Consider the following 13,344-nt stretch of genomic DNA (forward strand, 5'->3'; position numbering starts at 1 on the left):
CGCTGCCTGTGGCAACCACAAATCTGTTCTCTATATCTATGAGCTTGTTTGTTTGTCTGTCTTTTACGAGTCTACATATAAGTGAGATCATATGGTATTTGTCTTTCTCTGTTTGACTGACTTTACTTAGCATAATGCAGCTGAAGTTTCATCTGTGTTGTTGCAAATGATAAGATTTCATTCTTTTTTGTAGCTTAATAATATTCCATCATATGTATGTGATGTATGTGTGTGTGTGTATATATATATATACACCACATTTTCTTTATACATTCATTTATCAGTGGGCACTTAGGTTGTTTCCATATTGGATAAATATCCAGAATTGATATTGCTGGATTACATGGTAGTTCTGTTTTTAATTTTTTGAGGAACCTCCATACTGTTCTCCACAGTGGCTGCACCAATTTACACTCCCATCAACGGTGCCTAAGGGTTCCCTTTTCTCCACATCCTCGCCAACACTTGTTATTTCATGTCTTTTTGATTATGACCATTCTAACAGGTATGAGATATCTCATCCACAATTCCATTTTTGATAGGAATATGAATAGATGCACACCAAGAGATTTGCACAAGAATGTTTGTTACACTGTTAGTCATAAGCCCCAACTGTAAACAACACAAATGTCATTAACAGTAGAATGGATACATATTTATTCTATAATCATATAATGAAATGCCGAATAATGACAAAAATGTATTATCTGCCTCACACAACACCATCAGTGATGTTCCTTAGGGTTCTGTCCTAGGCCCTCTGCTTCTCCTTCATTTCCATGGCTTCAGCGTTCATTTGTGCTTTCAGGACTTACAAATATATTGCCCCAGCCTAGTCTGTTCCAGACTAGAACTTAACTGTCTGTGGACATCGCTGCTCAGATGTCTTACAGACATCTCAAAGTCAGCATATACTGAACTCATCTCCACATTTCCTGAATCTGCTTCTCCTCTAGGAAGATACATGTCTCAGCAATGGTACCAGCGTTCACCCTGGGAATCTTTTGTTGATCAGCTTCTCTATACTACTTTCATTCGCCAAAATATAAACTGAGAGTAGGAACCTTTTATGTTTTATTCAGTAGTGAATTTAACGATGCTTGGTACAAAGCTTGGCATGTAGTAGGGCCTCCATTTGTATTTTGTTGAATACTTCTATCCTCCCTTTTCCATATTCAGTTTGGTTTCCAAGCTCGGTAGGTTTTTATCTCCTAAGTACTTCTAAAATCCTTGTAATGCCTACAGCCCCTACCTAGCTAAGACTACCATCTATTGTCTGGACTACTTTGAAGGGATCAAGGGATGAGTCAGTGGGAGCAGTTTGGAAGAAGAGGTATAAGGTTAGGACATTTATGTTGCTGGTGAAATATCTAATATACAGCATGTAAAACTTTGCCTTTTTCTGTGATGGATCCAACTTTATTCAAACTTATAACTAATATGGAGTGTCACCTCATGATTTTAACTTTCTTTTATGGCCAAGTACTGTACTCATCAGTGTGAACTCATCTATTCTGGGAGTGGGAGGTGAAGGTGGGTTGAGAGGATAAAAGGCAAAAAGGGATAAGGGAGGATCTGTCTTTTGTTATTTCATATTCCTTTCTAATGATGTTCCCATCCCCTGTTTGCTAAGGGTCACTAACCTTGACTTTCTAGATATACAGGGTGGCTGCATCCTGCTTCTCTCTGAATTATAACATATAGTATCTTGATCTATTTTGCTAATGAGGCCTCCAATTCAGATTGTAAATTGAACTTTCTAATCTACCTCTATTTTTCATGTTATTATAAGATAGTGCTATTTTTGGCTTCTTATGTATATTAAGGCAGTGCAAAAACTTCAGGCTTCTCTGCTTGGAGTGCTTGGATTGGAGTTTCTTAACACAGTTCATGGATATAAATCCAAATATTTTTATGGGAGCAGGACTTAAAATTGAGGGCAAGAATCTGTCTCGGCAAGATTTTCTTTCCTAGATTTGAAATAATAGGTTTGCCTTTTCTCACCCATTTTTCCCCCCAGTTTAAATATCAACTGTGTTGGGCCATGATTTGTTTGTATATGGGGCATTTAGTTATTAACAAATTTTTATAGATACCACTATCTGAAATTATCATGCTTGTTTTTATATTTATCTATAATTTAATCTATAAATTTGTTTGTTTTATCTCTCTCCCCCAAGTAAATAAGCTCCATGAGAGCAGGAACCTTGTCTGTTTTGTTCTCCTGTGTCAGAGAAACATTTGACAAATAGTTCTTGACTGAAGGAGTAATGCTTCTACTTGGGGCTTGGGTGGTTTTTCTTCTTAGAGTATTTCCATTTTTCTTTCAGCATTGGAGAGGGGTCTCTTGAAAACACTGCAGAAACTGGATGAATATCTGAATTCTCCCCTCCCTGATGAAATTGATGAGAATAGTATGGAGGACATTAAGTTTTCCACACGTAAATTTCTGGATGGCAATGAAATGACACTAGCTGATTGCAACCTGCTGCCCAAACTGCACATTGTCAAGGTAGGCCTGCAGGATGTGGGGCACTATTACACCTAGTATCTGTTTACTAAGGCAGCACTTCCTCTGTGTAAAACTTGGCTGATCTTCTGACACGCACTATTTAGCACGGCCCCAAATAGTGTAACTTAATGTTGTTCAGGCAATAGTTGAAACACCCTAGGGTTGATTAAATGGAAAATTCTGTCTTAAGATCAAGGCATATGAGAAATAGGATTTTTTTTTCTGTGACTGCATAAAAATTCAAAGATGTAACAGGTAACTTTGAAGTGGTTGCTACACTGACGTATAGCATCAAACTTTGTTCTCTGATCACCTGGCTTTTTCTTTTCAAGGCAGAAAATATTCATTGAGCATTTATTGTGTGAAACACTATGCTATATAGGATGGTTGTGCAGTAAAGATCAAGATCAAGAAAAACAGAGATCTAAACTAGTGTGTTTGTGTTTAAAGTATTTATCCAGTGATTATACTTGGCTGTTTCTCTGGATGGCCAAGGCAGGCATTTGCAATGACCATCACACTTCTGAATCTCTGGTGTAGCGTGCAGTCCTTATTTAAAAGTCTAGTTAGAATGAAGGTAACAGACTTCAGGTAGAAGCAGTTTTCAGAGATTCACAGAATTAATTTGCCCTGAAATCAGATATATGTCTAGTTTATAAGACATGGCATATAAATGTTAATTTTTGATCTCTTTGTATTTCAGGTGGTGGCCAAAAAATATCGCAACTTTGATATTCCAAAAGGAATGACCGGCATCTGGAGATACTTAACTAACGCATATAGTAGGGACGAGTTCACCAATACCTGCCCCAGTGATAAGGAGGTTGAAATAGCATATAGTGATGTAGCCAAAAGACTTACCAAATAAAATAACACTTACGAGAGAGATGTCTTCACATCTTCCCCTGACTAAGAACATGCTTTTCCTAACAGACTGCTCCTCTTCCTATAAAATAGAAACTTTATTTTGCACAAACATGCAGTTATTCCAGATTAGGATAAAGGATAGACAAGGTATAGTAGCTATCTTTAAATATATACTCCTAAGCAGTATTATTTTAAAATTCTTTTACCCTGCCTACCTCCCCTACCCCGTATCTTCCTCTCTAATTTGGAGACACTCCATAAAAACTTTTCACTTTAAAGGCAGTTTGCCATCTCTCTAGAGCCCTCACCACTGTCTCCATTCACTGTGTATAGATGGCAGAACTTTTGAGGTGCACTGTTTAACTGTTAAAATAGTAATCACAACCTCATCAGGCCCAAACTGGTGCATAATGCACGGTACAAGGAATATTTATGTATTTTTGGAATTTTATAATATTTAGTAAGAGTATATGAAAGGATTGCTACTGTATCAAAATGTTCTGTTTCAGTTTCGTCTATCCTGGATATGTACTAAAGGATGTTACCACCAGAGAAGAGAGCCTTCTACAGAAAGTCACTACAGATTTTGCTATTTTACTTTGTATGTGGATTTTTACTTTTGCCTAAACACATTTATCCTTCATATCAATTATAATATCTGACACTATGTAGAAGCTAAAAGTCTAGAGGGAGGAACAATATTTGCAAGATCTTCTTCAAGCCTTTTATGCATATAAGAGAACCCAATGGGCACGTGATACTCTCTGTCTAAATATGTTACTGGTTATATGTATTTTGCCCAGTGCCATTCATTTGGAACATTATTACTTTCTTCCTTTATTTTAAAAATGCTCCTTTTTTAGGTAAGCATCAGCCTTGCTGTTTGTAGATCATTTGAGCAACACTACGTAAACTGATATTTAGTTGATTTAGCTATAGCAGTACAATGATTAGTAATGTGAAAATTAACCTAAGGAATGTAGTGTGGGTTTGTCAAAATATCAAGTAGAATTTTGTTTCTAAAGCACATTTAATGTGGATAATCTAAAGAATACATTATCCATTCTATATTGAAAACAAGATAAAACACATAGATTACCACTCCACCCCCATTTACTGTTAGACTTTGGGTAGAGGATGGTTCACTTCTTTTGGACTGAATTATAGTTGTGATGGTGACTACATATTGACTGCAGTTTTGCCTAATCTCAATCATTGCACTTCCTTCAATTAAATTTTCCTACAGCCACATTGAGGAATAGCAGTCTTCATGTTTGTTTGTTTCTTAAATTGAAGTCCTAAACCAGGAATTATTTGTGTTGTAACAAGGGAGGATGAACTTGGTGAAAACAAAACAAAAGTTTGCTATGTATTTATTCATTAAAAAAAAAAGACTTTCTATGTACTACTCCAAAGACTGTGATTGTGACTATAATAATGTTTTGGTAATTTTTATACCTAACCTGTTTAAGAAATGCTATTTCTCATAGGCTGCTTTTGGAAATTTTAAGTATATTGCTTTAAAATGGCAGTGTTTTCTTCACTATGATATGCTAACATTTAGTAAGCACTGGCTTTATGGAAGCAGCTTGATTTTTTAATAAGCATTCTGCATTTTTTAAACCTATCAGTGATTAGCTTGGTATAGAAAGATAAGAAAAACTCCATATTGTATCCATTTGGCTCAGGGAGATTTCTTTGCTTTACCTTTCTTAGAACTCCTTATTGCTGATCAAAAGTTTGGGTACCCACCTTTTTGTAATAAAATGTTGGTTGATGATTTATCTTGTTCCAGGAAGAAGCATTATCAGGTTATATATTGAGAAATTCTATAGCAGTAGCTTCCGTGGGTGAATATGTCACCTCTGCACCAATACACAGACAGCCATCTTCACTTTTCACTTACTTTTATGATAGTGGTAACTTGGCATCAGGTGACATTGAATCTTGCCTCATAGCTTAAAGCATGGAAAAGATTCAAGAGAAGTGGGGATGTCTATTTCAAGTGAACAGTGGACTAACTGGTGCAGAGTAGAAGGCTAATGAGGAAAGAGCTACAGTCCTCAAAACGGATGAAAAAACACATTCTGAAACTCAGTTGTGAAGTGTTTTCCACTTTGGATATTTATTCTCTTCTTCTTCTTCTTTTTAAAAATTTATCCCATGATTGTACTTGGCTGTCTCTCTGGATGTCCAAGGAAAGCAAGGTCTATCTGTTATAATTTTGATGAAGGTAGAATTATTTTTCTGTTGAAAGACAGATCTTATTACTCTATCAGGGAAGTTAGATGAGGTTGAGATTGGCAAATGGACGAAAGCTAGTAAGAAAGATGATCCTAGAATATGCTTTTTACCCCATCTTACATTTGTGGAAAGATCATAGCTTCATGTCTTGGGAGATTTGGGACATGAAAGTTTTCATGTCAGTTCTTGTAGTATATGGGTTGACACAGTATAAATCATCTGTTATTATTTCTACAACTACTGAATCATTTCCCCCTTCATTTAAACCCCTTTTGTTCCATTTAAACAAGGAGATTAGAGTCTGAATGGAAGATCTTACTAATTTCCAAGGGATTCTGAGAAATTTTTGTGTTCAGCATTTAGAAAGCTGTCTACCATTTCAATTGATGTAACTTCCTTTTTTTAAAAATGTAGATGCAGATTTTCTATACAGTTCTGTTATTTTCTTTTACTAGGATTGTTGACTTTAGTGATAAAATTCATGTAAGATTTTATTTCTTGGTAACTTTGGTTTATACAACTACCTTTATTATTTTTTTTTAATACAACTATCTTTAAACCCTTGAGCAATCTGTATACAATGAAGAGGTTTCTGACATTTATTCTTACACTCAGTTGATTGACTTTAGAGTTTAGGCATATTTACTTCTGTTGTTTCGAATCTCTCCAGAGTTGCATGTAGATAGCTTTTATTTCTGTGCATTTAAAATATCCATTTAGAAAATATCTACATGGTAAAAATGAGAAGAAATAGAAATGTATTTTTTCATGAACATTTTGATACACATTTCATCAAGTTTATTGATTAACCAATTTCTTACACTGTTTATAATCAGTATTTGATTCAAAGAAAGGGAAGCATTCATTATTGTTATAATATATGGTCTTTTTTATTCCATCCTTTACAAATTACTAAGGCTGGGGCTGTCAAAATTATATTTTTTGTCATGGAAGAAATTTTCAACTTCCCCAAATCATAATGTTGAACGGAATTGGAGTATTTTCTTTAAATTAGTTGAAAAGGAAAATGAAAGCTTATTATAGAATGCTTGTATTTTCTTTTCTGTCTCTGGAACCCGTATATTGCTGGCAGCTATTGTATTAAAATATAAAGTATATTTTCACTATCATAAAAGGTTCTTTTCTACCCCCTCATGAAAATAAATAACAATTTGGGGTAAAAGTGTTTTATTTGAGACTACTTTTTTTCATGAGTGGCGATTCAGCACATTTAGTAGATTAAAGGTGAAAAACCATATGATCCTCTCAATAGGTGCATAAAATAATTTATTAAAGCTTTCATGCTACCCATTCTTAGCGAAATAGGACCAGAGATTAACTTTTTTTAACCCAATAAAGACATCTGCCAATAACCTACAGCAAATTTCATATATAAATATGAAACAGAAGCCCTCTCATTAAAGTCAGAAATAAAACAGGATTGCCTTCTATCACAGCTATTACTCAGCTATTTTCCATAGCTGCTTTATTAGAGGCATCCTACACCAATGCATTAAAATCAGTAAAAAAGAATAAGGAATGGAAAAGAATAGACCAAATGACTTCTTTGCAGATGATGCATATATAAAAAAATTTAAATAACCTACTATTAGAAATAATAAAATTCAGGGACTTCCCTAGTGGCACAGTGGTTAAGAATCCACCTGCCAATGCAGGGAACATGGATTCGATCCCTGATCCGGGAAGATCCCACATGCTGCAGAGCAGCTAAGACCATGCGCCACAACTACTGAGCCTGTGCTCTAGAGCCCACGAGCCACAACTGAAGCCCGTGAGCTCTAGGGCCTGTGTGCTGCAACTACTGGAGCCCGTGTGCCTAGAGCCCATGCTCTGCAACAAGAGAAGCCACTGCAATGAGAAGCCCGTGCACCGCAATGAAGAGTAGCCCTTGCTTGCCGCAACTAGAGAAAGCCTGCACACAGCAACGAAGACCCAGTGAAGCCAAAAAAAAAATAATAATAAAATTCAGATGCTTACTAGATACAAGATTTAGGAACAAAAATCAATGTAATTTCTATATACTAATATTAACTACATTAAAAATAAACTAGTAACAGTTTCTTCTGGAAGAAAACTGGGTGACAGAAAAATGGATGGGAAATCGTCAGTGTATACTTTTTTGAGCTTTTAGAAATTTGTACCATAAATATATTACCTATTCTAAAAAATTAGAAGTGTTTTAAAAGATAATCTCTAAGATATTTAGGATCAAATCTAACAAAAAATGTGCAATTCCTTTATGGAGAAAAGTACAAAATATTATCAAAGGACCTAATAGAAACCTGCTCAGTGGATAGGTATACCATGTTCATGGATGGAGAATGTAAAAGTATAAGAATTTCAATTCTGTCTTAAGTAATTTATAAATGCAATATATTTTACCAACAAAATCCCAAGAGGATTTTTTGGAAACACAGATAAAAGGATTCAAAACATTCATATAGAAGAAGTGTGGCCCCCAAATAGCCAACATTTATCTGGAGGGGGGAGGGAAAGAAAGGAAACTTGCCTGACAAGATATAAAGTCTTAAAAGCTTATAGTAATTGCTGGGTAGGATATAGTAAGTCACACAAACACAACACTCCTGCTGCAACTACCAGAAAAAACTGGTAAACAGTTTTTCATTTAAAACACGAAAATACTATTTTTAAACATCAGAAAACTGGAAGCAATAAGGACTAAATGAATTGGATTTCAGAGGAGAAAGCCTTTCTGAGGTGAACTTATGGTCTGGCCATTTTTTCCTTTGGGGGCATTTCCTGATTCTGGGCCTGGAAGTGAGGATTGGGTTTGGCCCATGGAGAGGGCTTTACTGGGTAAAAGAAAATCATAAGGCTCTTGGTGATAGGGTGTACTGGAAACCGGAGACATCTTAAATATGTGACTGGTTTTCTCACAGGACATTTGCTGAATTCCAGAGCTCTACAAGCCATGCTAGAAGCTAAGCCCAGGGTCTCCAAGAGGCAGAGTGAAATCTCCCACGATGACACAATACTTAGGAGACAAAATTTCATTAGAGGGAGGGCTTACCTGAAACACAGAAAGCAGCTTCAGCTTAGTGGTTGCCAGTCACTAGGGATGGGAGAGGGAATTGACCACAAATGGACGTGAGTGGTCTGTTTTAAATATGGATTGTAGGTAAGGGTCTAGTATCCAGAACATATAAAGAATTCTTACAACTCAATAATAAAAAAACCCAATTAAAAAATGAGGAAGGATTTGAATATATATGTCTCCAAATAAGATATACAGATGACCAATAAATACATAGAAGCTTAACATTATTAGTCATTAGGGAAGTGTAAATCAAAAACCACAAAAAACACCCTCTAGGATGGCTATAATTAAGAAGACAGACAAAAGTGCAGTGATGTGGAGAAATTAGAGCCCTCATACATTGCTAGGGGGAATGTAAAATTGTGCAGCCACTTTGGAAAACAGTTCGGCAGTTCCTCAAAAAGTTAAGCATAAAGCTACCCTATGATCCAGCAATTCTACTCCTAGGTTTACAGCCAGGAGAGTTGAAAACTACATCATTGTACATAGATGTTCATGGCATCATTCTTCATAGTAGCCAAAAATGGAAACAACCTAAATGTCCATCAACCAGTGACTGGATAAACATACCTATATCAAGGCCATTAAAAAACTACTGATACAAGCTACAACATGAACCTTGAAAACATTATGCTTAGTGAAGCCAGACACAAAAGGCTACATATTTTATGGTTCCACTTATATGAAATGGCCAGCATAGACAAATCTATAGCGACAGACAGTAGATTAGTGGTTGCCAAGAGCTGGAGGAGGAGAGAATGGGGAGTGACTGCTAGTGAGTACAGGTTTCTTTTTGGAGTGATGAAAATGTTCTGGAATCAGCCAATAGTGATGATTGCACAACTTTGTGAATATACTAAAACCTACTGAATTGTATACTTTAAAAGGGTAAACTTTATGATATATAAATTATACCTCAATTAAAAAAAATTACAACAGGGGCAATTCTGCCTGCTTAAAACTTTTGGATAATCAGTGTACACACAGGTTGATTGGCAAAGTTAGTGATGTCGATTTCCCTTGTATTTGAATTAAAGTTCAATTTAAATGTTATCCAAAATATATTCTTAAAGAAGAAAGAGGAAAAAAAATTGTGCTAATGGCTGCTCAACTTTATAAATTTACTAAAAATCATTTAATTTTGTTCATCTAAAATGGGTGAATTCTACAGTTTGTAAATTATACCTCAGTAAAGCTGTTTGGGAAAAAAAAAGAAATAAAAGCTCAAATCTGAAATTAAGAATTCATCATGTGGGTTTAACAGCAGAGCCCACACAGCAGAAGGCAGGATTAGTGCTTGAAGATAGGCCAATAGAAAAAAATCCAAGCAGAGAGTAAAGAGAATGCACACACAAAACAAACAAAAGAGCATAAGAAACATGTCATTGAGGTCCCAGACATAAAAGGGAATGGGGCAGAAGCAATATTTGATGAAATAATGGCTGAGAATTTTCCAAAACCGTTGACAAACATCAACCCACAGATTCATAAAACTCAGCAAACTCATTATGGAATGACAAAACAAAACAAAACAAGACACACCTAAGAATATCATAGTCAAACTGCTGGAAACCAAAGAGAAAATTCTAAAGACGGCCAGAGAGAAATATCACGTAACCTTTGAAGGAGTGATGGCTGACTTTTCAGCAGAAACTTTGGAAGCCAGAATCTTTAAAGCACTGAAAAAGATCTGCCAACTTAGTGAAAATATTCTCAAAAGGGAAGGCAAAATAAAGGCATTTTCAGACAGACAAAAGCTGAAAGAATTAAGCACCAGCAGACCTGTGCTACAAAAATACTTAAGGAAGTACTTCAGCCCAAAGGAAAATGACCCCAGATGGTAGTATAGAACCAGAAGGAAGAATGAAGAGCAATGGAAAGGGTAAACATATAGGCAAATATGAAAGAGTATTGATTACTTAAGCAGCAGTAATGTCTTGAAGACATATACTGTTAAAAAATATATAACGTGGAATACATAACAGTGGCTATATATTATACATATATATGGAAGGGTGAAAGAAAGGTTTAAGTGTATGTACTTGTATGATCCTTTCATTATTTGGCAAGCGGTAAAAGTACTAATTCAAGAAAACTAATAAATTGTAGATAAATACTGTAATCTCTAGGGAAACAGGTATTATTAAGATAATTATGAGAATAACTTAAAAATCTAAGATTCAAGGGGAAAATGGAATTAAAACAAAAACAACAATGAATCCAGAAGAAAGGACAGGGACTTCCCTAGTGGTGCAGTGGTTAAGAATCCACCTGCCAATGCAGGGGGTATGGGTGCGAACCCTGGTCTGGGAAGATCTCACATGCTGCGGAGCAACTAAACCCGTGTGCCACAACTACTGAGCCTGCGCTCTAGAGTCTGCGAGCCACAACTACTGAAGCCCACGTGCCTGGAGCCCGTGCTCCGCAACAAGAGAAGCCACCGCAATGAGAAGCCCGTGCACAGAAACGAAGAGTAGCCCCTGCTCGCTGCAACTAGAGAAAGCCCGCACGCAGCAACGAAGACCCAATGCAGCCAAAAATAAATAAATAAATAAATAAATTTTTAAAAACAAAAGAAAGGACAAAAGGACTAAAAGAACAAAGGACAGGACAACTTGGAAAAAGAGCAAAAGTTTAGCTATAAACCCTACACCATTAATTATATTCAATATAAGTGGGCTAAACAATCCAGTTAAAAGGGAGTATGAAACTATTTAAAATAATCAAAGCCCAATATATGACATTCACAAGAAACAAACTTTATAAGGACACAGAAAGGTTGAAATTAAAGGATTTAATTCATTGACACAGTAAACACAAGAGAGCAGATGTAACTATTTATCATAAAATGCAGGCTTTGAGGCAAGAAGTATTACTAGAGACAAAGGACATTTTATAATACAGCCATGTATAATGTACTTTTATAATGATGAAAGTTTTATTCATTAGGAAGATACAACAGTCCTAAATTTATATGCATCTGATAACACAGCCTTGGATACACACAGCAAAAGTTAATGATGCTGAAAGGAGTAATAGACAAATACAATATCATAACTGGAGATTTTTTTTTTTTTTTTTTTTTTTTTTTTTTTTTTTGCGGTACGCGGGCTTCTCACTGTTGTGGCCTCTCCCGTTGCGGAGCACAGGCTCCAGACGCGCAGGCTCAGCGGCCATGGCTCACGGGCCCAGCCACTCCGCGGCATGTGGGATCTTCCCGGACCAGGGCACGAACCCGTGTTCCCTGCATCTGCAGACAGACTCTCAACCACTGCGCCACCAGGGAAGCCCATAACTGGAGATTTTTAACATAGCTCTCTTACTGACAGAATGAGCAGGAAATAAACCAGACTCCCCCCCTCCACACAGTAAGGAATAAATTAAGTAATTTGACTTAATTGACATTGCAACACTACATCCAATAACTGTAGAATGCACATTCTTTTCAAGTGCACATGGAGCTTTTAGCAAAGTAGTCCATTCGCTGGCCCATAAAGCAAGCCTCGACAAATTTCAAAGGAGTGACATCATACAAAGTATGTTCTCTGACTGCAGCGGAATTGAACTAGAAATCAGTATGATTGAAAGACAGCAAGAAAATCCCCAGAATAAGGAATCAGTTACAGCATGTGCAACAAGCCTACACCCTACAGTGAAATTTAAACATTTTAATTTAACAGACGTATGTTCGGTAAGTCAGGAACTATTCTAAGCACTTTACATATATTAACTCAGTCTTCCTAACAATCCTGTGAGATCTAGACTATGATTCCCACTTTATGGATGAGGAAACTGCGGCACAGGGAGGTTAAGAAACTTGCTCAAGGTCACACAGCTAGTGAGTGACAGCAAAATTAGAGCCCAAGAAATGTAGCACTGTGCAGATCGTGCTCTGCAATCTTGAGAAGTGCTTTTATTCATACTTTTCTCATTAGGGTGGACTTGGGTAGCCAGGTAAGCGGAGCCCAGCTGGAGCAAACCTATTCTTCTGTTTCTTCTGGGGGGAAGGTCTCTTGCGAAGGTAGAGGATCCAGGCCCAGACAAGCCCCGCATTCCCCTGGGGACTTACCATCCCAAGGGCGTTACCACCTCCTGCCCAGGAAGCAGTGGCCGCGCTTGCGTCCCCAAGCCCTGCCGGCTTTCCTTGCCCGAGATGGTCGTTCTAAAACGACCAGCAGGGGGCGCAGGCTCCCCTCCTTTCTGCCCCGCGGCTGCAAGCAGGGCTGTGACAGCTGCAGGACCTCGTCCGTTTGGGGAGCCGGCAGCTCGGTTCAGCCACTTCGAGGGCTTCCTTCCTCTTTATCAGATGTCAGGGCTGCCGCGCTGTGAAGGCACCTCCGGCCTCTTCCCTCCTTCCTGTGGCGAACGGACGCTCCCCCCGAAGCCGCTAATCTACACCCCGGCGCCTGCAGCCCGCCGGAGGCCGGCCCGGCCCCCCTCTCACCTTCTTCGGGGGCGGGAGCCTGCTTTGAGGTCAGGTCGCCGAGGGCTCCGGCTTCCCCCTGCAACCGGCCGGGGCCGCGCGCGCCCGTTTTTCGCAGCCCTTTCGCACTTGTGCACGCGCTCGGCTCTCGCCGGCCCGCGAGGCGGCTGGAGAAAGCGCCTCCGAAGCAAAACTTAACAGGTCTGGTGGCAGTTGGCA

The 13,344-nt window shown here is 37.8% G+C and overlaps 1 protein-coding gene across 1 annotated transcript in view; it reads left to right on the forward strand.

The window, feature by feature from the left end:
- The window catches only part of CLIC4 (chloride intracellular channel 4), an 85,839-nt gene extending 79,081 nt beyond the window's left edge, over window positions 1-6,758 (forward strand). Inside the window, exons 5-6 of the mRNA XM_060089176.1 lie at window positions 2,331-2,512; window positions 3,216-6,758. Of these exons, the coding sequence (XP_059945159.1) occupies window positions 2,331-2,512; window positions 3,216-3,380 (347 nt within the window). The 3' untranslated portion in view covers window positions 3,381-6,758. The remainder of the gene's footprint in view (window positions 1-2,330; window positions 2,513-3,215) is intronic.
- Window positions 6,759-13,344: the final 6,586 nt, after the last annotated feature.

The sequence above is a fragment of the Mesoplodon densirostris genome, chromosome 2 (assembly GCF_025265405.1).
Source record: "Mesoplodon densirostris isolate mMesDen1 chromosome 2, mMesDen1 primary haplotype, whole genome shotgun sequence".
Lineage (NCBI taxonomy): Eukaryota > Metazoa > Chordata > Mammalia > Artiodactyla > Ziphiidae > Mesoplodon > Mesoplodon densirostris.